Below are 23,955 nucleotides of genomic sequence, written 5' to 3' on the forward strand. Positions count from 1 at the left end.
AGTGTAGTGGGACTCACCTCAGACCTGAGATAGAACAATATTGTAATTAAGCAACATACAACACCCACATTACTTAAACACAAATGTAGAAGCTTTGAAACAAACCTGTGGCATGAAGGTATCGACAGGAGAAAAGCAGACAGCCACCAGGTGGGAGTTCCTAGGGTTTAAGTGGAGGACATCGGAATAGGTCTCAAATCCATTGTGTGTAGTATGTTATACACGTATACACATTATACACGTGGAACCTAGAAAATCAATGAGAGATGATATTTGCAAATGAATTGCTTACTGGCTGGTTGGTTACACTCAATTGTATTAACTAGTCTGATTGTGTGGTCTTTTACATTACTTTACCCTAACATACATGTCTGTCTGTCTGTCTGTCTGTCTGTCTGTCTGTCTGTCTGTCTGTCTGTCTGTCTGTCTGTCTGTCTGTCTGTCTGTCTGTCTGTCTGTCTGTCTGTCTGTCTGTCTGTCTGTCTGTCTGTCTGTCTGTCTGTCTGTCTGTCTGTCTGTCTGTCTGTCTGTCTGTCTGTCTGTCTGTCTGTCTGTCTGTCTGTCTGTCTGTCTGTCTGTCTGTCTGTCTGTCTGTCTGTCTGTCTGTCTGTCTGTCTGTCTGTCTGTCTGTCTGTCTGTCTGTCTGTCTGTCTGTCTGTCTGTCTGTCTGTCTGTCTGTCTGTCTGTCTGTCTGTCTGTCTGTCTGTCTGTCTGTCTGTCTGTCTGTCTGTCTGTCTGTCTGTCTGTCTGTCTGTCTGTCTGTCTGTCTGTCTGTCTGTCTGTCTGTCTGTCTGTCTGTCTGTATGTATGTATGTATGTATGTATGTATGTAAACAACAACCATACCCAAAAGCCACAATATCCACAACCAAGGGAAGGTAGTGTAGGAGGGGGGCGTTTTTAGAATCAATACCCAAACTCACACGGGGCCCAAGGGCAGTACGGGGGGACAGCCTGTCACTTCGCACACAGGGCCATTGCCCGGAATGTGGCGCGTGTCAATTCTGGGGCAGGACGTTTGACTAGTATCCACCTGGTGGTAGTGTGGTATAAGAAATACATGTAATAAGTATGTATGTATGTGTAGGTATGCATAGGCCATACATCATTGGAAGTACAATTGAAATTCCCTTCTGCTCTGTATTGACAGACAACTATTTCACAGGTAATAGAGGTGGGGCGTAGTTACAGTGAGTTAGACAAAGATATGTGAAAACTGGGTCATTCCAACCATACAGTGTCTCTTGGACCTCATAACATTTTGGGAAAAGGTATATTTCTTCAATGTGTATTCTATCAGAAAAAGGACACGTTTGACTTTCAGAAAAACATATTGGTCAAGCTCGGGCACAGACTTTTTTTAGGTGCATTTTCCAACCTGTTAGGTGCATAATCCTAACAGGGTGGGCATTTGGCCATCGCTCTGTGAGTGAGCAATATTGAGCCAGCATAATGGTGAATGCCTGAAAAACATTTGAACTTCTCTATCAAACTAATTTAGAAATGTTAATTTTCTCTATACTTTTTCCTAATGGTGAAAATGTATGATTTGTACGTACAGACTAACAACATGAAACATGTAAAAATAGATAAAACTGAGTGTTTATTTATTTAGTTTTGCACCATTGTTTTCCCACCAAAGAAAAGATGGCACTTACTGAATGTGGTGTCATTGTAGGAAGGGTTATTATCTTAAATGGAGAATTACAGCAAACTAACAACGTGGACAGTGATATCAGGGCCACACAGAAAATCTTCAATAAAAAATAAATACAACCGTGAAAAAAACATTATTGATGAGAGAATTTAACTAGGACTATAAAATAATGAAAGATTTAATATTTTATGGCTTATTTCTTGTGGAAGTTGATGAATAACACCCAGGGTCATAGCAAAACCACCTACATCCCAAAAAGGTTTTTTTAAATGCATCAAATTCCCATTCAAGGTCCATATTTTTTTGTTTTTAAGGTAAAGGACACCTGACCTTATTTAAAGCTTTTATGGAATCCATATTTACACAACATAAAAAGTTATATTTCCTGGGGACAGAAAAGGCACAACCGCAAACTTGGAATGACTCAACTATGAATGACCCATACTCGATGAGGTTACAGCGCATACAAAACGCCACAATGGAACGTATGGATTCCAAACATGCAGAAAATAAATATTGTGGTGGCAGCTGCAGAGAAGTACTTGGGGGTACGAGATTTGACTTCGGAAGAGTCACAGCGTGTGTTGAGTGGTATCTCAGGCTGTTGGCCTGAGGTAGGATCAGATAGATTTAACCCTATGGCAACATTTTGTATAAACTAAGCTGTAACTTCGAGTATGGAAACATAGTTATCACATATCTTGTGTCACAAACTGTAGCTAGGCGAAGTGTAGCATCCTCATGCTGATGCACAAGCAACAATTGTCTATAATATTGACAAGATGGTCGACTGATCGCACTTAACAATGGAAATACATGTCCCCAAAGGCGAAAGACAGGCGGGGGGAAGCGAGATCAGGTGTGAACCAATGACCTTCTGTAGAAAACATATCAATACGCTTGTAACAATCTAAGCATTATTAAACTTCTATTCACTCAAATAAGCCTCACCTATCAAAATAGCAAATCCTTTTTATCTTTAATTTGACACACTCTCATTGCCCCCCATACAAAAACTCCTCATTCGCGTTCCCCTGCTCAGATGTTGCATGCATCAACCAATGGTTGAGTGCCACGTCATTGAACTGTGTCATCGACTAACGGAATGTTATAACTTACAGTACCAGTCAAAAGTTGAGGGTTTTTATTTTTACTGTTTTCTACACTGTATAATAATAGAAGACATCAAAACTATGAAATAACACACATGGAATCATGTAAATCAAATGTTTCCCCCTTCTGATGACCAGGTGGCGAATCGCATCTCTGCATGTCTGGCAGACATATCAGTGTGGATGACGGATCACCACCTCAAGCTGAACCTCGGCAAGATGGAGCTGCTCTTCCTCCCGGGGAAGGACTGCCCGTTCCATGATCTCGCCATCACGGTTGACAACTCCATTGTGTCCTCCTCCCAGAGCGCTAAGAACCTTGGCGTGATCCTGGACAACACCCTGTCGTTCTCAACCAACATCAAGGCGGTGGCCCGTTCCTGTAGGTTCATGCTCTACAACATCCGCAGAGTACAACCCTGCCTCACACAGGAAGCGGCGCAGGTCCTAATCCAGGCACTTGTCATCTCCCGTCTGGATTACTGCAACTCGCTGTTGGCTGGGCTCCCTGCCTGTGCCATTAAACCCCTTCAACTCATCCAGAACGCCGCAGCCCGTCTGGTGTTCAACCTTCCCAAGTTCTCTCACGTCACCCCGCTCCTCCGTTCTCTCCACTGGCTTCCAGTTGAAGCTCGCATCCGCTACAAGACCATGGTGCTTGCCTACGGAGCTGTGAGGGGAACGGCACCTCAGTACCTCCAGGCTCTGATCAGGCCCTACACCCAAACAAGGGCACTGCGTTCATCCACCTCTGGCCTGCTCGCCTCCCTACCACTGAGGAAGTACAGCTCCCGCTCAGCCCAGTCAAAACTGTTCGCTGCTCTGGCCCCCCAATGGTGGAACAAACTCCCTCACGACCCCAGGACAGCGGAGTCAATCACCACCTTCCGGAGACACCTGAAACCCCACCTCTTTAAGGAATACCTAGGATAGGATAAGTAATCCCTCTCACCCCCCCCTTTAAGATTTAGATGCACTATTGTAAAGTGACTGTTCCACTCGATGTCATAAGGTGAATGCACCAATTTGTAAGTCGCTCTGGATAAGAGCGTCTGCTAAATGACTTAAATGTAAATGTAAATGTAATTAGTCACATAAGCCGAATACAACAGGTAGACCTTACAGTGAAATGCTTACTTACGAGCCCCTAACCAACAAAGCAGTTTAAAAGAAACAAAAAAAATACGGATTAGGAATAAAAGTAACAAGTAATTAATGAGCAGCAGTAAAATAACAATAGCTAGACTATATACAGGGGGGTACCTGTCAATGTGTGGCAGAACCGGTTAGTTGAGGTAATATGTACATGTGGGTAGAGTTATTAAAGTGACTATGCATAGATGATAACAGAGAGTTGCAGCAGTGTAATAGAGGGGGGCGGGGGGAGGGGTAATGCAAATCATCTGGGAAGCCATTTGATTAGGTGTACAAGAGTCTTATGGGCTTGGTGCTCCGGTACCTCTTGCCGTGAAGTAGCTGAGAGAACAGTCTATGACTAGGGTGGCTGGAGTCTTTGACACTTATTAGGGCCTTCATCTGGCACCGTCTGGTATAGAGGTCTTGGATGGCAGGAAGCTTGGCCCCAGGGATGTACTGTGAAGATACTGGAGGAATCTGTATGTTGATAGTGTAGTCGTTCAGCCACGATTCCGTGACGCATTTGATATTACAGTTTTGAATGTCCCGTTGGTAGTTTAATCTTGCGCGTAGGTCATCTATTTTATTCTCCAATGATTGCACGTTTGCTAGTAGAATGGAAGGAAGTGGGGGTTTATTTGATCGCCTACGAATTCTCAGAAGGGAGCCCACCCTTTGGCCCCTTTTTCTCCACCACCTTTTATGGGAGAATTATGTACATATATGGAGGAACATAATACTATAACACAAGAGAGAGATACACTTATAGAGTGCATTTGCCATTCTGGTAAAATACATTGTCTATTGTATAGGAGAGGAGACCAGAGGAGGCCATAGATGTATAGTCTGCTGATCTTAGACAACCACATGAAGAGAAGGCGACGCATAGGTTCCTAGGACAGCTGGACATACCAAGGTCAGAGGGATATACAAAGGAGGGGTCAGCCAAATGACCAACTGATGGATTATAGACATAGCTCACATATTTTTAGGACACGTCTGCCTCCTTCGAAAGTGGCCACCCTTTGCCTTGACAGCTTTGCACACTATTGGCATTCTCTCAACCACCTGGAATGCTTTTTTTGGAATGCTTTTCCAGCAGTCTTGAAGGAGTTCCCGCATTTGTTGACTGCTTTTCCTTCCTTCTGCAGTCCAATTCATCACAAACCATCTCAATTGGGGTGAGGTCGGGTAATTGTGGAGGCCAGTTCATCTGATGCAGCCAGGAGGTTTGTTAGGTCATTGTCCTGTTGAAAAACAAATGATAGTTCCACTAAGCCCAAACCAGATGGGATGGCATATCGCTACAGAATGCTGTGATAGCCATGTTGGTTAAGTGTGCTTTGAATTCTAAATAAATCACAGACAGTGTCAGCAGCAAAGCACCCCCACACCATCACACCTCCTCCTCCATGGTTCACGGTGAGAACCATGCAAGCAGATATCATCTGTTCACCTACTCTGCGTCTCACAAAGACACTGAGGTTGCAACTAAAAATCTCACATTTGGACTCATCAGACCAAAGGACAGATTTCCACCAGTCCAATGTCCATTGCTTGTGTTTCTTGGCCCAGCAAGTCTCTTCTTATTATTGGTGTCCTTTAGTAGTGGTTTCTTTGCAGCAATTCGACCATGAAGCCTGATTTCACTGTCTCCTCTGAACAGTTGATGATGAGATGTGTCACTTGAACTCTGATGCATTTATTTAGGCTGCTGGAAACTAATAAACGTATCCTCTGCAGCAGAAGTAACTCTGGGTTTTCCTTTCTTATGGCGGTCCCCATGAGAGCCAGTTTCATCATAGTGCTTGATGGTTTTTGCGACTGCACTTGAAGAAACTTTTTAACGTTCTCTACATTTTCCTTGACTGCTTGACTTTCATATCTTAAAGTAATGATGGGCTGTCATTTCTCTTTGCTTATTTGAGCTGTTCTTGCCATTGTATGGGCATGGTCTTTTACCAAATAGAGCCATCTTCTGCATATCACCCCTACCTTGACACAACACAACTGATTGGCTCAAATGTATTAAATTTACTTTTAACAAGGCACACCTGTTAATTGAAATGCATTCCAGGCAAGTACCTCGTGAAGCTGGTTGAGAGAATGCCAATGGTGTGCAAAGCTGTCATCAAGGCAAATGGTGGCGACTTTGAAGAATCTTAAATATATTTTGATTTGTTGAACACCTTTTTTGGTTACTACATGATTCCATATGTTATTTCATAGTTTTGTTGTCTTCACAATTATTCTACAATGTTGAAAATAATAAAAAGAAAAACCTTTGAATGAGTAGGTGTGTCCAAACTTTTGACTGGTACTGTGTGTGTGTGTGTGTGTGTATATCTATACAGTGGGGCAAAAGAAGTATTTAGTCAGCCACCAATTGTGCAAGTTCTCCCACTTAAAAAGATGAGAGGCCTGTAATTTTCATCATAGGTACACTTCAACTATGACAGACAAAATTAGAAGAAACAAATCCAGAAAATCACATTGTAGGATTTTTATGAATTTATTTGCAAATGGTGGTGGAAAATAAGTATTTGGTCAATAACAAAAGTTTATCTCAATACTTTGTTATATACCCTTTGTTGGCAATGACCGAGGTCAAACGTTTTCTGTCAGTCTTCACAAGGTTTTCACACACTGTTGCTGGTATTTTGGCCCATTCCTCCATGCAGATCTCCTCTAGAGCAGTTATGTTTTGGGGCTGTTGCTGGGCAACACGGACTTTCAACTCCCTCCAAATATTTTCTATGGGGTTGAGATCTGGAGACTGGCTAGGTCACTCCAAGACCTTAAAATGCTTCTTACGAAGCCACTCCTTCGTTGCCCGGGCGGTGTGTTTGGGATCATTGTCATGTTGAAAGACCCAGCCTCGTTTCATCTTCAATGCCCTTGCTGATGGAAGGAGGTTTTCACTCAAAATCTCACGATACATGGCCCCATTCATTCTTTCCTTTACATGGATCAGTCGTCCTGGTCCCTTTGCAGAAAAACAGCCCCAAAGCATGATGTTTCCACCCCCATGCTTCACAGTAGATATGGTGTTCTTTGGATGCAACTCAGCATTCTTTGTCCTCCAAATACGACGAGTTGAGTCTTTACCAAAAATTTATTTTTTGATTTCATCTGACCATATGACATTCTCCCAATCTTCTTCTGGATCATCAAAATGCTCTCTAGCAGACGGGCCTGGACATGTACTGGCTTAAGCAGGGGGACACGTCTGGCACTGCAGGATTTGCGTCCTTGGCGGCGTAGTGTGTTACTGATGGTAGGCTTTGTTACTTTGGTCCCAGCTCTATGCAGGTCATTCACTAAATCCACCCATTTGGTTCTGGGATTTTTGCTCACCGTTCTTGTGATCATTTTGACCCCACAGGGTGAGATCTTGCGTGGAGCCCCAGATCGAGGGAGATTATCAGTGGTCTTGTATGTCTTCCATTTCCTAATAATTGCTCCCACAGTTGATTTCTTCAAACCAAGCTGCTTACCTATTGCAGATTCAGTCTTCCCAGCCTGGTGCAGATCTACAATTTTATTTCTGGTGTCCTTTGACAGCTCTTCGGTCTTGGCCATAGTGGAGTTTGGAGTGTGACTGTGAGGTTGTGGACAGGTGTCTTTTATACTGATAACAAGTTCAAACAGGTGCCATTAATACAGGTAACGAGTGGAGGACAGAGGAGCCTCTTAAAGAAGAAGTTACAGGTCTGTGAGAGCCAGAAATCTTGCTTGTTTGTAGGTGACCAAATACTTATTTTCCACCATCATTTGCAAATAAATTCATTAAAAATCCTACAATGTGATTTTCTGGATTTTTCTTCTACTCATTTTGTCTGTCGTAGTTAAAGTGTACCTATGATGAAAATTACAGGCCTCTCTCATCTTTTTAAGTGGGAGAACTTGTACATATATATATATGGTCCTTCTGTAGCTCAGTTGGTAGAGCATGGCGCTTGTAACGCCAGGGTAGTGGGTTCGATTCCCGGGACCACCCATACGTAGAATGTATGCACACATGACTGTAAGTCGCTTTGGATAAAAGCGTCTGCTAAATGGCATATATTATTATATATTATATATAGATTAGGGTTGAATACATTTATTTCTATTGACTGATATCCTTATATGAACTGTAACTTAAAATCTTTGAAATTGTTTCAGTTTGCATTTATATTTTTGTTCAGTCCATAACATCTTGGTAATCAGGATTTATAAACTGGGTGGTTCGAGCCCTGAATGCTGATTGGCTGACAGCTGTAGTATGTCAGACCACATATCACGGGTATGACATTTGTTTTGCTGCTCTAATTACATTGGCAACCAGTTTAATAGCAATAAGGCACCTTGTGGGTTTGTCGTATATGGCCAATATACCACAGCTAAAGGGCTGTATCCAGGCACTCCGTATTGCGTAGTGACTAAGAACAGCCCTTTGCCATGGTATATTGGCCATATACCACACCCCTTCGGGCCTTATTGCTTAAATACAGTACACCTGGTACATTTTTGCCTACCCGTCACAATAGCTTTTTTGTTAATTGGCCCTTGCTGATGTGGGTGCTGTTGGTGGGCAGTTTTGTGTCAGGTCTTTTGGCAACCACCTCCACTGTGGGGTTATCCATTTCCATGGTTAAGGCCATTATGAGTTATCCCTGATGCCATTGGCTACTCTAGCATTACCAACAAGTGCCCCTTTGATCCCATAAGGATATACGTAAGTCCTTTAATAGAAAGCTAGTAGACGGGATACACTTGTGTGAATATATTGAAGTTTCAAAAATGGAAGAGTTGAATTGATTGAACAGATTCTGTAAGTAGTGAGGTTATTTGTTTACAAGCAGAGACGAAAAATGTGTCTGCATACATAGGTTCAGTTTGCACCTAGAATAACTTGGCTTGGCAAAATAAGTGAATGTCTGCGATCGTCTGCGCGCAATTTTACATCTAAATAAGATTTTTTTTTGCATGAAAATGAGTCGTCTCTCGTTGAATGACAACAAACAATGAATTGAAGAATCCCGTCCATAGTTCCCACTCCTACTAGTAGTACTGTTGACCAATCACCGATGAATGGGCGTAAACTTTGGCTACTGAACTTTGACTTGCCTGAATAAAAAAATAATGTGCATGAAGAGCCAAAAGAAAACCCTGGTGAACACCAAAACATACAAAAACATCACAAAATTGTAATAATATATGCGCAAACTGTTTCAACTGGGAAGCATGCGACAGGCTTTACACTATTCGACTAAAATACCATACTCACGCCTTTGTTCCTCACTAGGGAACTACTATTATTCTGCGGGTGCCTCTCATCCTTTTGTCTGTGGTGGAAGTGCTTCTCTCAGGCCAGCTGTTTCATTACCTGCACCTCCTTCCTCCACATGTGCAGGAGACCCAGGAAGATGGCCTACCCTCCTGGCATTGACTAACTACCCTCACATGAATGAGGATTTATCTGACCTGAAGACTTGTAATAGCTCACAGAACTAGAGAGCTGAAGCCTATGTGTGGGTCTCTGGTGTGGGCTAATGCGGCCTTGCAGGGTGTGTATGATTGGTTTGTATCCAGGTCGGTCACAAAGTCCTGCCTTCACTTACAAACTACAATGCTAAACTTTTCACTGACACTGCTGATCAGAGGTGTATTCATTAGTCGGATTCCATTCATTTTAATTTGATGGTTTCCACTTGTTGCCATTCCAATCCGATAGTCCGAAGTGTTTGGCACAAGCTATACATCTACAAATGATCGATTCTTCCATGCTCTAAAGTGAAGTCCACATAGTTCCTTCTAACTTCTTGTCTCTTTTTTTTTAAAGAGAGACACGACTTGAAGCACCTTTGGCAGTGATTACAGCTTCAAGTCTTCTTGGGTATGACGCTACAAGCTTGGCTCACCTGTATTTGGGGAGTTTCTCCTATTCTTCTCTGCAGTTTGATGGGGAACGGAGCTCCGCAGCTATTTTCAGGTCTCTCCAGAGATGTTTGATCGGGATCAAGTCCGGGCCACTCAAGGACATTGAGACTTCTCCTGAAGCCACTCCTGTGTTTTTGCTGTGTGCTTAGGGTCGTTGTCCTGTTGGAAGGTGTTACTTTGCCCCCAGTCAGAGGTCCTGAGCAGGTTTCCATCAAGGCTCACTTTACTTTGTTCCATTCACCTTCCCAATCAATCCTTTCTAGTCTCCCAGCCTCTGAAGAACATCCCCACACCATGCTTCACCGTAAAGATGGTATTGGCCAGGTGATGAGCGGTGCCTGTCCCCCCCCCCCATGACATGACTCTTGGCTTTCAGGCCAAAGAGTTCAACCTTGGTTTCATCAGGCCAGAGAACCTTTTTTCATGGTCCGAGAGTCCTTTAGGAAAACTCCAACCTGGCTGTCATGTGCCTTTTACTGAGGAGTGGCTTTCGTCTGGTCACTCTACCATGAAGGCCTAATTGGTGGAGTGCTGCAGAGGTGGTTGTCCTTCTGGAAGGTTCTCCCATCTCCACAGAGGAACTCTGGAGCTCTGTCAGAATGACCATCGGGTTATTTTTCATCTCCCTGACCAAGGCCCTTCTCCCCCGACTGCTCAGTTTGGCCAGCTCTAGGTGTCTTGGTGGTTCCAAACTTTATTTAAGAATGATGGGAGGCCACTGTTTTTGGGGACCTTCTATGCTGCACATTTTTTGGTACCCTTCCCCCAGATCTGTGCCTCGACACAATCCAGTCTCGGAGCTCTACGGACAATTCCGTCGACTCCATGGCTTGGTTTTTGCTCTGATATGCACCGTCAACCGTGGGACCTTATATAGACAGGTGTGCCTTTCCAAATCATGTCCAATCAATTGAATTTACCACAGGTGGACTCCAATCAAGTTGTAGAAACATCAAGGATGATCAATCGAAACAGGATGCACCGGAGCTCAATTTCAAGTCTCATAGCAAAGGGTCTAAATACAAAAAACTATCAAATTCTGAAAATCAGTTCTGTCATGCGGTAGTGTGAGAAACTATTTAATTTTAGAATAAGGCTTTAATGTATCAAAGTGAACGGGCCTGAATACTTTCCAAACGCACTACTTTTGTATATATAGTGAATGTTAACTTAAACTTCTCTGCCATGTAAAATGAGCAACAGCCATGCTGGTAACTAGCAAACTACACCTGAAGATGTTTTTGAATTAACAACATGACATTAAATTATATTTCTGTAGATTAATAAGACAAGTAGAGTTTCATAGCATTGTTTTTATTAGTTTCTAAAAGTAGTCAAAGATTGTGCGGTCCTTCATATTTGTATGAAGTTTACAAGAACTCCAGAAAAAAAACAAACGTCCATTTTAATTTTGCAGAATAAAATCACATCCACACAACACTGAATGCGTCCATTTTTGCTTGGCCAACTTTACTAAAAATGTTGTGGCATTACCAAAATACCTTTGAACATCCCATTCCAAGTGAAAAATCTAGGAACGCAGTTTTCATTGAAATGTGGGAATGACATGGGTCCTAAACAGTCACTGGTACTAAACAATAACCTCTGAAAATACTCAACTACAATACTGTGCTGGAAGTCCATCACGATTGTTTTGTTTTATCACATACTGGAGGAGCAGCATTCTATATTGTTAATTTGGGTAATACAGAATGCATACATCTTTGAGAAGTGGACCTAATTGTCATGCTTCAACTACATTTCCAAACGCACATAACAGTGGGACTAAATACACGAGTGGATTAAATAAATTAAACCCAAAAGATATAAAAAGCATGATACTTTGTGCTAGGCCTGTAATATAGACTACAGAAAGGTTTGAGTAAGGAGAAGCAGGATAGGATAAAAATATTTTAAACAAAATGGGCCTAAGCATACAGAAAACAGTACTTACAAATCACTCCATTTGAATTTCAGTCCTTGAACAGAAACATTTATATGTTCTAGAAAAGACATTTAGCCCATTCCAATTTGAAGGAGCAGGATCTGTCATTAAAATGTATAGTCCTTCAGGGATATTCTTTGTAGCAGCCAGGAAAAACTGCTCTGAAAAATAAAACCGGTAGGATCGCTTTAAGGAGAGCTAGGAGCTCCTCACGGTGTCTTGGACTCCTCTTTTGGCCTGTTGGATAAACAGGGAAAATGACTTAGATTTTTTACAAACTTATTTAATGATGACTATTTGATACGACAAGTTTAAAATGGAGGTTTGAAATGTTTGCTCACCCCTTTGTGGAGGTGTCCATTTTCTCCTCATCTGGCACCTTTTCTTCTTTAACTTCTATAATAACAAAGCAACAACAAATAATCATCCTCACATGTTCAATGGGACCATGGTATGTCTGATATAGAACGAAGTAATGATTTTGATACCTTTCTTCTCATCAGCTTTCTTTTCGTCACCTGCTTTCTTCTCCTCACCCTCTTTGTCTTCCTCAGTCTTGGTCCTCTTGGCCTTCTTGAAGCTGGCTGCATTTCTGCGTCCGCCCCCTTGACCCTCAGCCTCGTCCTCAGAGTCGGAGAACTCCTCGTCACATGCTATCCTCTTATCGTGGGCACGGACTGCACAAAAGCAGAAGACAGGAGTATAAGCATCTCTGTATGTGTGACATTAACTCACACACCAACTGCATACACAGCGGGCAGATTACGTATGATACTCACCAAAAATATAAACATGTAAAGGTTTGGTCCCATGTTTCATGAGATGAAATATAAATCACATCGTCTATATGCACAAAAATCGCCTTTCACGGATTTCGTGCACAAATGTGTTTCTCCCTTCCCTGTTAGTGAGCATTTCTCCTTTGCCAAGATAATGCCACCACCTGACAGGTGTGGTATATCAACAACCTGATTAAACCGCATGATCATTACACTGGTGCACCTTGTGCTGGGGACAAGGCCCCACCAAAACACGCAATTGAGTCAACACAATGACACATGTCAAGTTGAGGGTGCATGCAATTGGTATGCTGACTGCAGGAATGTCCACATTTCTCTACTAAGCCGCCTCTAATGTAGTTTTAGAGAATTTGGTAGTACGTCCAACTGGCCTTACCACATGTAACCATGCCAGCCCAGGACCCCCCATTTGGCTTCATTACCAGACCTGTGTACGAGAGGTTTGCCGATGTCAGCATTGTGAAGTGTCCCATGGTGGCGGTGGGGTTATAGTATGGGCAGGCATAAGCTACAGACAAATACAAAACTGCTTTTTATCAATAGCAATTTGAATGCAGAGCTACGTTGACGAGATCCTGAGGCCCATTCATCACCTCATGTTTCAGCATGATAATACTCGGCCCCATGTCACAAGGATCTGTACACAATTCCTGGAAGCTGGAAATGTCATGTCACCCATTGAGCATGTTTGGGATGCTTTGGATCAACAGGTACAACAGCCTGTTCCATTCCTAACAATGTTCAGCAAATTCGCACAGCCATTGGAGGTGTGGGACATTTCGATAGTTGATCAGGCTGATTGTGGCCTATGTGAAGGAGATTTTTCACACCGCATGAGGCAAATGGTGGTCACACCAGATACGGACTGGTTCTGTGATCCACGCCTCTACCTTAAAATAATAAAAAAACAGGATCTGTGCTCAACAGATGCAAATCCGTATTCCCAGTCAAGTGAATTCCATAAATTTGAGCTGAATGCATTTATTTCAATTGAAGTATTTCCTTCTATGAACTGTAAAATCTTTGAAATTGTTGCATGCGTTCACATTTTTTATTTGGCGTATTTGCAAAGTAGGCAAAGAACTTACACACAAGATGTTTTTGCTATGAATCACATCTCAATACAAAACTTACTGGAGATGCGTTTGTTAGGGTCTTCCTCCTCCTCGTCTCCACTGTCCTCCTGCACAGCATCTTCTGGGATGGCCTGCATCTGAACACCCGGGGCATGGGGCAGCATGCGCAGGTTCTCAAACAGACGCTGCCTGAAGGGACACACATACAAGTGACATTAAACTAAATGATATCTCAACACAATTATAATAGTGCCAAAAATACACTCATGACACATCAAGGATCAAATGTATAACATAAGTGCAGCAATATGACCTTTTTGGTAAGTGAAATGACCTTATTAACATAAATAACTTCACAACCAAAAGTATGCAGACATCTCTTCAAATTAGTGGATTCTGCCATTTCAGCCACACCCGTTGCTGACGGGTGTATAAAATCAACACAGCCATGAAATCTCCATAGACAAACATTTGCAGAAGAATGGTCTTCCTGAAGAGCTTAGTGACATTCAACGTGGCACCATCATAGGATGCCACGTCCCCAACAAGTCAGTTTGTCAAATGTCTGCCCTGCTAGTGCTGCCCCGGGCAACTGTAAGTGCCGTTATTGTGAAGTGGAAATATCTTGGAACAACAGCTCAGTCACGAAGTGGTAGGCCACAAGCTCACAGAACCGGACCAGAGTCCTGAAGCATGTAAAAATCTGCCCTTATTTGCAACACTCACTACCAAGGTCCAAACCGCCTCTGGAAGCATCAGCACAAGAACAGTTAGTCGGGAGCTTCGTGAAATGGGTTTCTATGGCCGAGCAGCTGCCCACAAGCACGATGCCAAGCATCGTCTGGAGTGGTGGAAAGATCACTGCCATTGGACTCTGGAGCAGTGGAAACGTGTTCTCTAGAGTGATGAATCACACTTCATCTGGCAGTCCGAAGGACGAATCTGGGTTTGGCAGATTCCAGGAGAACGCAACCTGCCCCAATTCATAGTGCCAACTGTAAAGTTTGGTTGCGGAGGAATTAACGGTCTGGGCTAGGCTCCTTAGTTCCAGTCAAGGGAAATCTTAACGCTACAGCATACAATGACATTCTAGATGATTCTGTGCTTCCAATTTTGTGACAACAGTTTGAGAAAGGCCCTTTCCTGTTTCAGCATGACAATGCCCCTGTGCACAAAGCGAGGTCCACAAAGAAATGGTTTGTCGAGATTGGCCATGTAGTTTAGCTTATATAACGGTTATATCTATATAATCTATACTAAGAACCAAACTAGAGATGTTACTTCATGACAGGAAAAAATATTTTGATGATGTACAGTAGGACTAAAGGGCACAATAAAAGGTGTGGTCAAGGACTCACTTGATCTTCTCCAGGTAGTCGTTGGTGTTCTGGTTGGTCATGTTGGAGGGACTGATGTGCAGTTTGAAGTCCGGCCCAAAGTACTCAAAGTAATCATTGTATGGAAGCTCTGTGGAGAAACACCAATGTGTTATCAACACGGTGGGCAGTGGCATGTCTGCTTTAGCAGAACCTATCCTTAAAACACTCATGCTCCTCTGACCAGTCAAAAGCAACTGTCAAAGATAGTCACACTAGAAAGTAAAAAGTCCACAAATCAAATGGTGCAGCAGGAGAGCTCACCATTGGGTATGGCGCTGTCCAGGGCCACAGCTGTCTCATAGGTCCAGCAGCGGGCCACGTTCCGGATGGTGTAGCCTCCACCACCCAGCATCAGCAGGGGCAGGTTGAAGCTCTTCATGTACTCCACACACTTAGCATGGCCTTTGATGGTGAGGTTAAAGCAGCCAAGCCTGTCTCCTGAGAGGGAGTCAGCTCCACACTGAAGAACCACTGCACTAGGCTGGTACATCTCCATCACCTTAGCCATGATCTACACACAGATGTAAAATTACACGATATGGTTGGCTAAATGGAAACAGGGTCTATGAGTTACAGGGAGGAAAGATTAAACACTAAAGAAAAAAAATGTAAGACTTACAGGTTTGAATATGGCTTCGTAAGACTCGTCGTCTATACCATCTCTCAGAGGGTAATTCACAGCATAGTACTTGCCCTTCCCGGCGCCAATATCCTTGAGAAAAAAAGTCAGTCAACTACCAATGTTGACAGTTAATTGACCATTAAGATGAATGAGAAAATATATTTTACAGCAACAACCTGCGGAAGAGTTACAGGGAGAGGAGACCAACGTCAACCAATAAAGCACACAGGAAACTACAAGCAACAGGCCATGAAATTGGAATTCAAAGTATCCTTTGGATGCCATTTAATAAACAATGCCTGCCAATATTGGTAATATAATATTGCAATGCTTAAAAGACAGATCAATGCCAGTGGGCTGGACAGACCAGAATATTGCGACCATAACCATGAATACAAAAGGATCCAAAGAAACCCATTAGGATTGAAGTCAAGAGAAATTCAAACATTTAATCGTGAGCTTTTTCTAAATGATTTGGCTACTGTACCCTGGGAGCTGATTTATCTAGAGGATGAACTAAATCACACTACAGAATGGTTTTATTGATTTGCTCACTGAGGTAATGGACCATCATGCCCCTATAAGAAAGAGTATAGTTGGTGCTCATCCATCTCCATGGATTGATGGAAAGTCTTAACAGCCAAGTCAAAATTAGAAATTGAACAGAATTTTAGAACAGTAAGTAATTATGCAGTTAAATTGAATCGAAAGAGTTTACAACAATGCTTTTATTGATTGTAAAAATGCAAAAAAAAAAGTACGGAACACAGTTAAGGGCTTATCTAGTGTGGTTGACGGGAGAATAATAACAAAACCAGTTGATATTGCCAATCATTTTGCAGATTTTAAAAACTATTTTTTAACAAAGAATTTATTTACTGAGCAACAATGTAAACATAGCTTTTTTGGAAGAATGTATTGTCCAATGGATTGATGATCATTTTATGAGCAACAAGATCTGCTCTTTTAGTCTGCAAACAGTGTCAGTGGAGGAGGTATTAAACCTATTGAAGTCATTACCTGATGGTAAATCTACTGGTTATGGTCTTATGGACAATTTGCTTCGCTGTGTTGCTCCAAAGATTGCAGTTCCACTGAGACATTTAATTGGTCACTGGAAAAGGGGATGATTGCAAATGTATGGAAGCATGCGAAACTGTGTCCTATTCCGAAAGACAGCAAAGAACCCATTACTCCTGCCAATAGTCGACCAAATAGTCTACTCCCTACGCTCAGTAAGATATTGGAGGGTATTGTGAGTAGACAAATATGGGAGTACATGTAAAATAATTATCTGATTACAGCCAATCAGCATGGTTCTTTCAAAAACCATTCCACTACATTGGTTGACATGACTGACCAGTGGCTCAATGGGATGAATAATGGCAAGTTTGTGGGTGTACTATTTTTAGATTTCAGTGCAGCATTTGATTTAGTGGATCATGAAATAATTGACTAAATTAATGCATTATGGTTAAGGAGGTGGCATTGAATTGGGTACAGTCATATCTGACAGGAAACAGTCCACCTATATCAATTGTTCATTTTCTACCCCTCATGTTAAACTGTGGAATACCGCAGGGCAGCTGTCTTGGGCCACTTCTTTATTTAATATATACCAACGATCTTCCCTATGCCTTAGCTGAAACTCAAGCAACTATATTTGCAGATGACACTACAATGTATGCAGCAAGACAATCGGTTCAACAGGTACAGCAAGCTTTGGAGAATATCAGGGAGTGGGTTTGCCAGAACAAACTTGTTTTAAACACCAAGAAAACCAAAGTTATGCTGGTCTGTTCCACTAGGAAAAGGCCAAAACAGCATGGGATACAATTAAGTTTGGGAGGAGTACAAATTGAAGAAGTGTCAGAAACCAAACTATTGGGCATGCAGCTAGACAGCTGCTTATCATGGCCGTCTCAAATAACTAATGTAACAAAATTTATCAAAACAGCATGCAAAATCAGAAGGATAGCTAAATATTTACCAAGAAAAGTTCTTAAGCAAATAACACAGGCATTAATTGAGAGTCAGGTTAACTACTGTTCTGTGGTCTGGGGAAATGCATCATCAAGTGAAGTTAGGTGGCTGCAGAATGCACAGAACAAAGCAGCAAGGATTGTTTTACGGTAGAGATATGGTTCTTCTGTTGCGTCCATGCAATGTTCTTGGTTGGTCATCAATCGACAAGATAAATAGGAAAAAAACATGCTTATTTTATTTCATAACATACATAATTTAACAGCCAAGTTCTATTCACAACGGTATTCAGTTGGTAAGAGAGACATTCCGTAAATACTAGGAATAGATTGTCCACCATCTATGCATTATCCAGACAGAAAAGAGAATTAGGCAAAAGAACACTTCAATATAGAGCAATAAAGAAATTGAATAAATTACCTGCGCAAACCAGAAACCTTTCAATATATAAATTAACATTTTAAAACCATTTAAATATAATATAGAAATGTTGAGGGACTATAGTAGATGAAGAATCAATATTTTTTAGATTGAGTATTAATTGGGTCATTATGCTAGTATATTATGTGCTTGTAATAGTGTGTTATATGTGAAAATGTGTTCGTATTATAAGTTGTATTTTAATGTTTGAGGAATCTTGGAAGAGTACGGGGACTAAAAGCGATCCAAATCAAATCTCACCCTCAGGTCTCCGGTGCCGGGGAAGTACTCTCCATACTTGTGGAAGGACACAGTCATGACCCTGTCTGTGGTGTAAAACGCCTCCTCCACTCCATCTCCATGGTGGATATCAATGTCTATGTACAGTACTCTCTGGTGGTATCTGGGGGAGAAAAGATTCAGCAACAGAATGAATGATACTTCTAAATGTGGTGTACCTATGGGGTCCCAATGTGAAGTTACTATTTAATTCAGTAGTCGACAATATTTCTTATGTAAACTTGATCAAGTGCTGTAGGCCTGTTTGACTCACTTCAGTAACTCCAGAATGGCGAGCACAATGTCATTCACATAGCAGAAACCTGACGCCTCCGACTTCTTGGCATGATGGAGGCCTCCGGCCCAGTTAATGGCAATGTCTGTCTGCTGTTTGTTCAGCTTCACAGCTCCAGCTAAAAACACAGGACAAGAGAAGCCAGTCGGAGAATCAGAGCACTTGAAACTATAGCTATATTTTGTGTTTTGTCAATTACAGGAAGAGGACAAGTAAGCCAGAAAAATATTCCAACTATCCAGACAATTTGTCATCCAACACCCAATGTGCAAAACCGATGTCAAAGCTGACGTGCATACCTATATAATGAAGGTACATGGTGTAATGACGCCACGTAAAATTGAGCTACATGCGCAACATAGCATTCCTAAACTAGCCCAAAATGTCTGCTGTGTGGATCAAGCAGTCAACAAGTCAAGCAGTCATTTGAAAGAGTAACAAAATATCAGCGAGACGATTCAAAGGCAAAATCCATTAAACCCAAGATAATGGAATTCATTGCCCTTGACAATCAACCGTTCTGTGTCGTGTGTGATGTTGGCTTTCACAGACTGGTCAAGCAACGGTTAACACTACCAAGTGCGCTATTTTTCCGATGTTGCCCTACTGGAGTTACAGTAATAGCGTCACTGCTATGAGCTTCACGACATACATACGATGGAATGCCGTTTGGGTCTTTGCATGTCAAAAAGATACAGTAGCACTGTCAAAGCTGTACAAAAGTCTGCAAACAAGCAAACACCGGCCACGAACGATATGTTTACAAAACCGGGTAGGTAATAAAGAATCATTTGTTCGACCTCAACTTCTGAGATGGCTAGCTTTAGCTTGGAACCTAGCTAGCACCAATACAACCAGTTTGAAAACAATGACCAGTAGAAACTGCAGTCATTTTCATTATTCTTACCAATGACTTAGGAATCCTTAAGTATTGTTGTTGTTGGCTTATTGAAATTGAACTTCAGTTCATGAAAATAGCTAGCCAGCTACTTAACCCTGTTGCCCAAAGCTAACGTTATAAGCAGCCATCTAGCTTCATCTGGCTAGTGAGGCTCGACCGGACTATGTGTTGTGAAAATAGCCACAATAAGGATTTGCCACAATAGCGGAATTTGCAGTTTGCCTTAAAAAAAAAAATATGAGGCCTCCTGGGTGGCGCAGTGGTCTAAGGCACTTTGCAGTGCTAGCTGTGCCACCAGAGACTCTGGGTTCAACCCCAGGCTCTGTCGCAGCCAGCCGCGACCGGGAGGCCCATGGGGCGGCGCAAAATTGGCCTAGCGTCGTTCAGCTTAGGCCGGCAAGGATATCCTTGTCTCATCGCGCACTAGTGACTCCTGTGGCAGGCAGGGCACAGTGCATGCTGACCAGGTCGCTAGGTGTACAGAGTTTCCTTCGACACATTGTTAGTGAAGCGGATTTTTGTTTTGCTATGTTTTTGGGGAAGAACATTGTTTGCATCCAGGAGCTAGCTAGCTTTTGTTTTATGCCCAGCACGGTAGGTACACATCGATGAATCGTTTTGACATATGTAATACAAGTGATAGTGTAATAGCCATGTAAAAAAATTATGAATGCATAAAATTATCGTGACGTGCAGTCCAAATCAGGTCCTGATTGGCCAAATGCCATCTTTTGACACGCAAAGACCCAAGCTGGGTTACATAGGAATCCTGGATGAGAATGAAACAGCACAGCAAGTAAGTGAAAGAAATAGGTTTTGATTATATTTTACTGGTAATGAGGACATACGTAAATGCCAACAAAATATATTTTTAGTCAAAGTGTGGTGCGTGTGTAACATTTAACTTGGCAAGTCAGTTAAGAACAAATTCTTATTTACAATGACGGCCTACCCCGGGCGACGCTGGGCCAATTGTGCGCCACCCTATGGAACTCCCAATCACGGCCAGATGTGATACTGCCTGGATTCAAACCAGGGACTGTAGTGACGGTTCATGCACTGAGTTGCAGTGCCTTAGATTGCTGTGTCCATGTGTTAACTATTTAACTGTACGAGAATGCTTATAAGGCCTTAAGTTGTAAATACTGGTTATCGGTATCAGGTTTGTTTTGGCAAAGAAAATATTGGATATCGGTCAAAAATGTAATATCGGTGCATCACTAGTTCAACACGCTCCTTTCTTTAGCCACCAATGGATCAGTGTATCCATATGGCGGAGGCTGGTGATCTCGCATTAGTTTAATTGATACTTTTAAAAATGTTGCCTTTTAATTCACACTTTACTGATTAACCACGGGACAATGCTTTTGAGAAACAAACTTGGTTATTGAAATGAAACAGTTCCATGAAAACGTGCATATGAAAATCATAACTGGCACACAGATCAGTAGGATAAACTGGAAGCTTCCCGACTTGAAACCTGCCTCCAGCTCACTGTGTAAAGTGGTGGGTGACTTGGTGATATCCTGTTGGCTGCACTTGAATGGGAGGCCTGCTTCAATTACCAGGTGAGATTATTCTATTTTTTTTTAAATAGCCCTTTTAAATCATGCACCAAAACAGTTAACATGCGATTGCATTTATAATTGTGCAATTACTGAGTTTATAAAAAGCATGTGCAAGTCCAGCAGTAAGTGGCTGAGGAGCTGCATCAGAAAGGCTCTGTATGCTGTGTGCCTGTGATAGAGACAATAAAGACATGACAACAAACAAAAATACACCCGCCAATTTAATTCCACTTAAGTACCGTAATTGCTGGACTATTAAGCGCACCCGAATATAAACCGCACCCACTGAATTATTTTAAGAAAAGATGTATTTTGTACATAAGCCGCACATGTCTATAAGCCGCAGGTGCCTACCGGTACATTGAAACAAATTAACTTTCCACAGCCTTTAAACGAAACACAGCTTGTAACAAAAATTAAACAGTAGCCTACCAGTAAAGTCATTGGTCACCATCTTCCTCCTCCTGTGCACTGAAACCACTGAAGTCATCTCCTTCGGTGTCGGAGTTGAATAGCCTCATCCGACGTTGGATCGTTTTTATTGTCGCTCTCGTCACTTTCATCCGGAGGCAAATACCCCGCTGAGCTCATGCTGCCCCTTCAACACGCAGCAGTCCAGCCTTTCGAAACCCGTTGATGATAGTGGATTTTTTGACAATGCTCCACGCTGTCAGGACCCACTGGCAGACTTGACCATAAGTTGCTCTTCGCATGCGGCCCGTTTTAGTGAAGGATTTCTCCCCACTTGTCATCCAAGCCTCCCACTGAACACAGAGCGCCACCTTAAATGCACGATTTACACTGATGTCGAGTGGCTGCAAATACTTTGGGCCGTCTGCTTTTCTTCCCTCTGAAAGGTTTGTTGTTTGTGTTCTTTTTGCACTTAGTCAGTTCCTCACGCTGCTGTTTACAAAGTCTTATAATTGACTAATTAAGGCCAAGCTCCCATGCAGCAGCTCTATTTCCTTTTCCAACAGCCAGATCGATCGCCTTCAACTTGAAAGCTGCATCATATGCATTTCTCTGTGTCTTTGCCATGATGAGGGTGACAAAATTACTACCGTAATCAGAATGATGGAAAGTTTGAGCGCGCTCGATTTACGTCACATTATGTGACGGTGCTCAGTTATTTGGCGGCATGAATCTTGTGAAAGCAGGAAAAATCCATAAATTAGCCGTGTCATTGTATAAACCACAAGGTTCAAAGTGTGGGAATAAAGTAGCGGCTTATAGTCCGGAAATTACGGTATGCATATTATAGCCCAATAAGGAAATGGTCATATTCATTTCCATCAACGATTGAAAGCATTATTTTGCAATTGGATATTTTTTGGCCAGCAACAGTATTATATATTTTTTTTTAAAAGTCACAAAAAAAATTGGACCAAAAGCCAGTACTTGCGGCTAACAGAAACCGTGCTACACATGAACATGACAGATGAACTTACCAACAGAGCCTCCTGTTGAGAGCTGGCAGAACTCAAACAGGCCATCAAACACAGGGCAATCCTCTCCAACGTTAACTGTGTGGCAAGTACAGGAAACGTGTTAAAGCTTTACGAGATGTTTTCCCAAAGAAATGTGTGACTTTTCATGGGCTACATCTAAAATGTATACGTATATTGAGACATGACATCTCTGCCTCAAACTCACATCTCTGCATCTGTTTGCTGTACTCTGACATGTTGTCTGGCCGAATGGAACGCAGGAACTTGATGTAGTCGTCACTGTGGTACTTGGTCATCTCCTCGCCATTGGCTTTGTGAGGTCGCTGTACAGAGACATGGAGAAGACCAATTAATGACACCTTAAAAACCAGGCGCTACATTTTCAATTGGGAACTATTGCGCATGCAGGCTTTCTGCTGCGCTTACAAATCGTTTCAAGGTTTTCAACATACGTATATCTCCATCTTTCTGTAGAGACCATAGTTCAGCAAGAGGTTGTGTGTCATGCGGATACGGTGTGGCTTCATGGGGTGGCCCTGGCCATAGTAGTAATTCCCAACATCACCTTTGAATGAAGAGGAAAATAGTGAACATAAGCAGACATCCAATGAATGCATCATCCTAGCTTGTTGTTCAGTACAGCATAGTCTGGCTAACGTTGCAATAAAACTTTTGCGTTGATTAATAGTAACAATTCGGACCACGACATACGCACAGCCGCAGACAATGGACGGCCACTTACGTGCAAACAAGCTGGCCAATGCAACGGAACTGGGTGCATTTTTTTTATAGAGACTCGCTATGATGGTAGCAAGCTTAATACGCCCAGGAAGTGAAATAGGTTAACGTTAACTAATAGTAGCTAACGTTGCTAGCCATCTTCGTGGTTTGTGGATTCCAATGCTTGCATAGCTAGCTAATGGGTCCTGCCAATGTGTTCTCCCTTTGTCCAAGCTAGCAAGCTAATCGACGACGTGGACAAGTAACTTGACGTTACTACACATTGGATGATGATGTGGCATTAGTGAACATTTTCTGAACGATCAATTTAACCTGAAGATTTTGAAAATGCCTCGCTCTTGCACAAAGGGAATCTGCACGTTTGCACATCGGAGCTAGATAACGTTAGCTAATGTTAGCTGGCTAATCTAACCACAGATTGAACCATTTGCACCAGTCTAACAAAGCACATTGTACAATTAGTCAATGTGTAGGCAAATCAGTACTTACCATCATAATAGTAGCAAACTTTTTTCTTTGTTCCTTGAGAACTCAGCGCCATTTTACCTTATTTTACAGCACAGACTACAATTAGCGAAAAGCGGCAGCTGTACTTCGGAAAACGGATGGATACAATCGGATAATTTGTAGAACGTCACTTGAACCAATCAAGTAGTAGTTTACAATG

General features: G+C 42.2%; 1 protein-coding gene across 1 annotated transcript; it reads right to left on the bottom strand.

Annotated features, from left to right (window-relative positions):
* Positions 1-11,129: 11,129 nt before the first annotated feature.
* LOC124046370 (histone deacetylase 1) lies at positions 11,130-23,934 on the bottom strand. Its single transcript, XM_046366679.1, has 13 exons — positions 23,778-23,934; positions 23,000-23,112; positions 22,753-22,870; positions 22,548-22,622; positions 18,610-18,748; positions 18,318-18,459; positions 15,651-15,743; positions 15,293-15,542; positions 15,011-15,119; positions 13,711-13,841; positions 12,265-12,453; positions 12,118-12,172; positions 11,130-12,013 (listed from the first exon to the last, which is right to left on the bottom strand). The coding sequence occupies exons 1-13, from the start codon at positions 23,827-23,829 to the stop codon at positions 11,986-11,988; spliced, it is 1,494 nt and encodes a 497-aa protein (XP_046222635.1). The 5' UTR covers positions 23,830-23,934; the 3' UTR covers positions 11,130-11,985.
* Positions 23,935-23,955: the final 21 nt, after the last annotated feature.

Source organism: Oncorhynchus gorbuscha, linkage group LG10 (assembly GCF_021184085.1).
Source record: "Oncorhynchus gorbuscha isolate QuinsamMale2020 ecotype Even-year linkage group LG10, OgorEven_v1.0, whole genome shotgun sequence".
NCBI classification, from domain to species: Eukaryota; Metazoa; Chordata; class Actinopteri; order Salmoniformes; family Salmonidae; genus Oncorhynchus; species Oncorhynchus gorbuscha.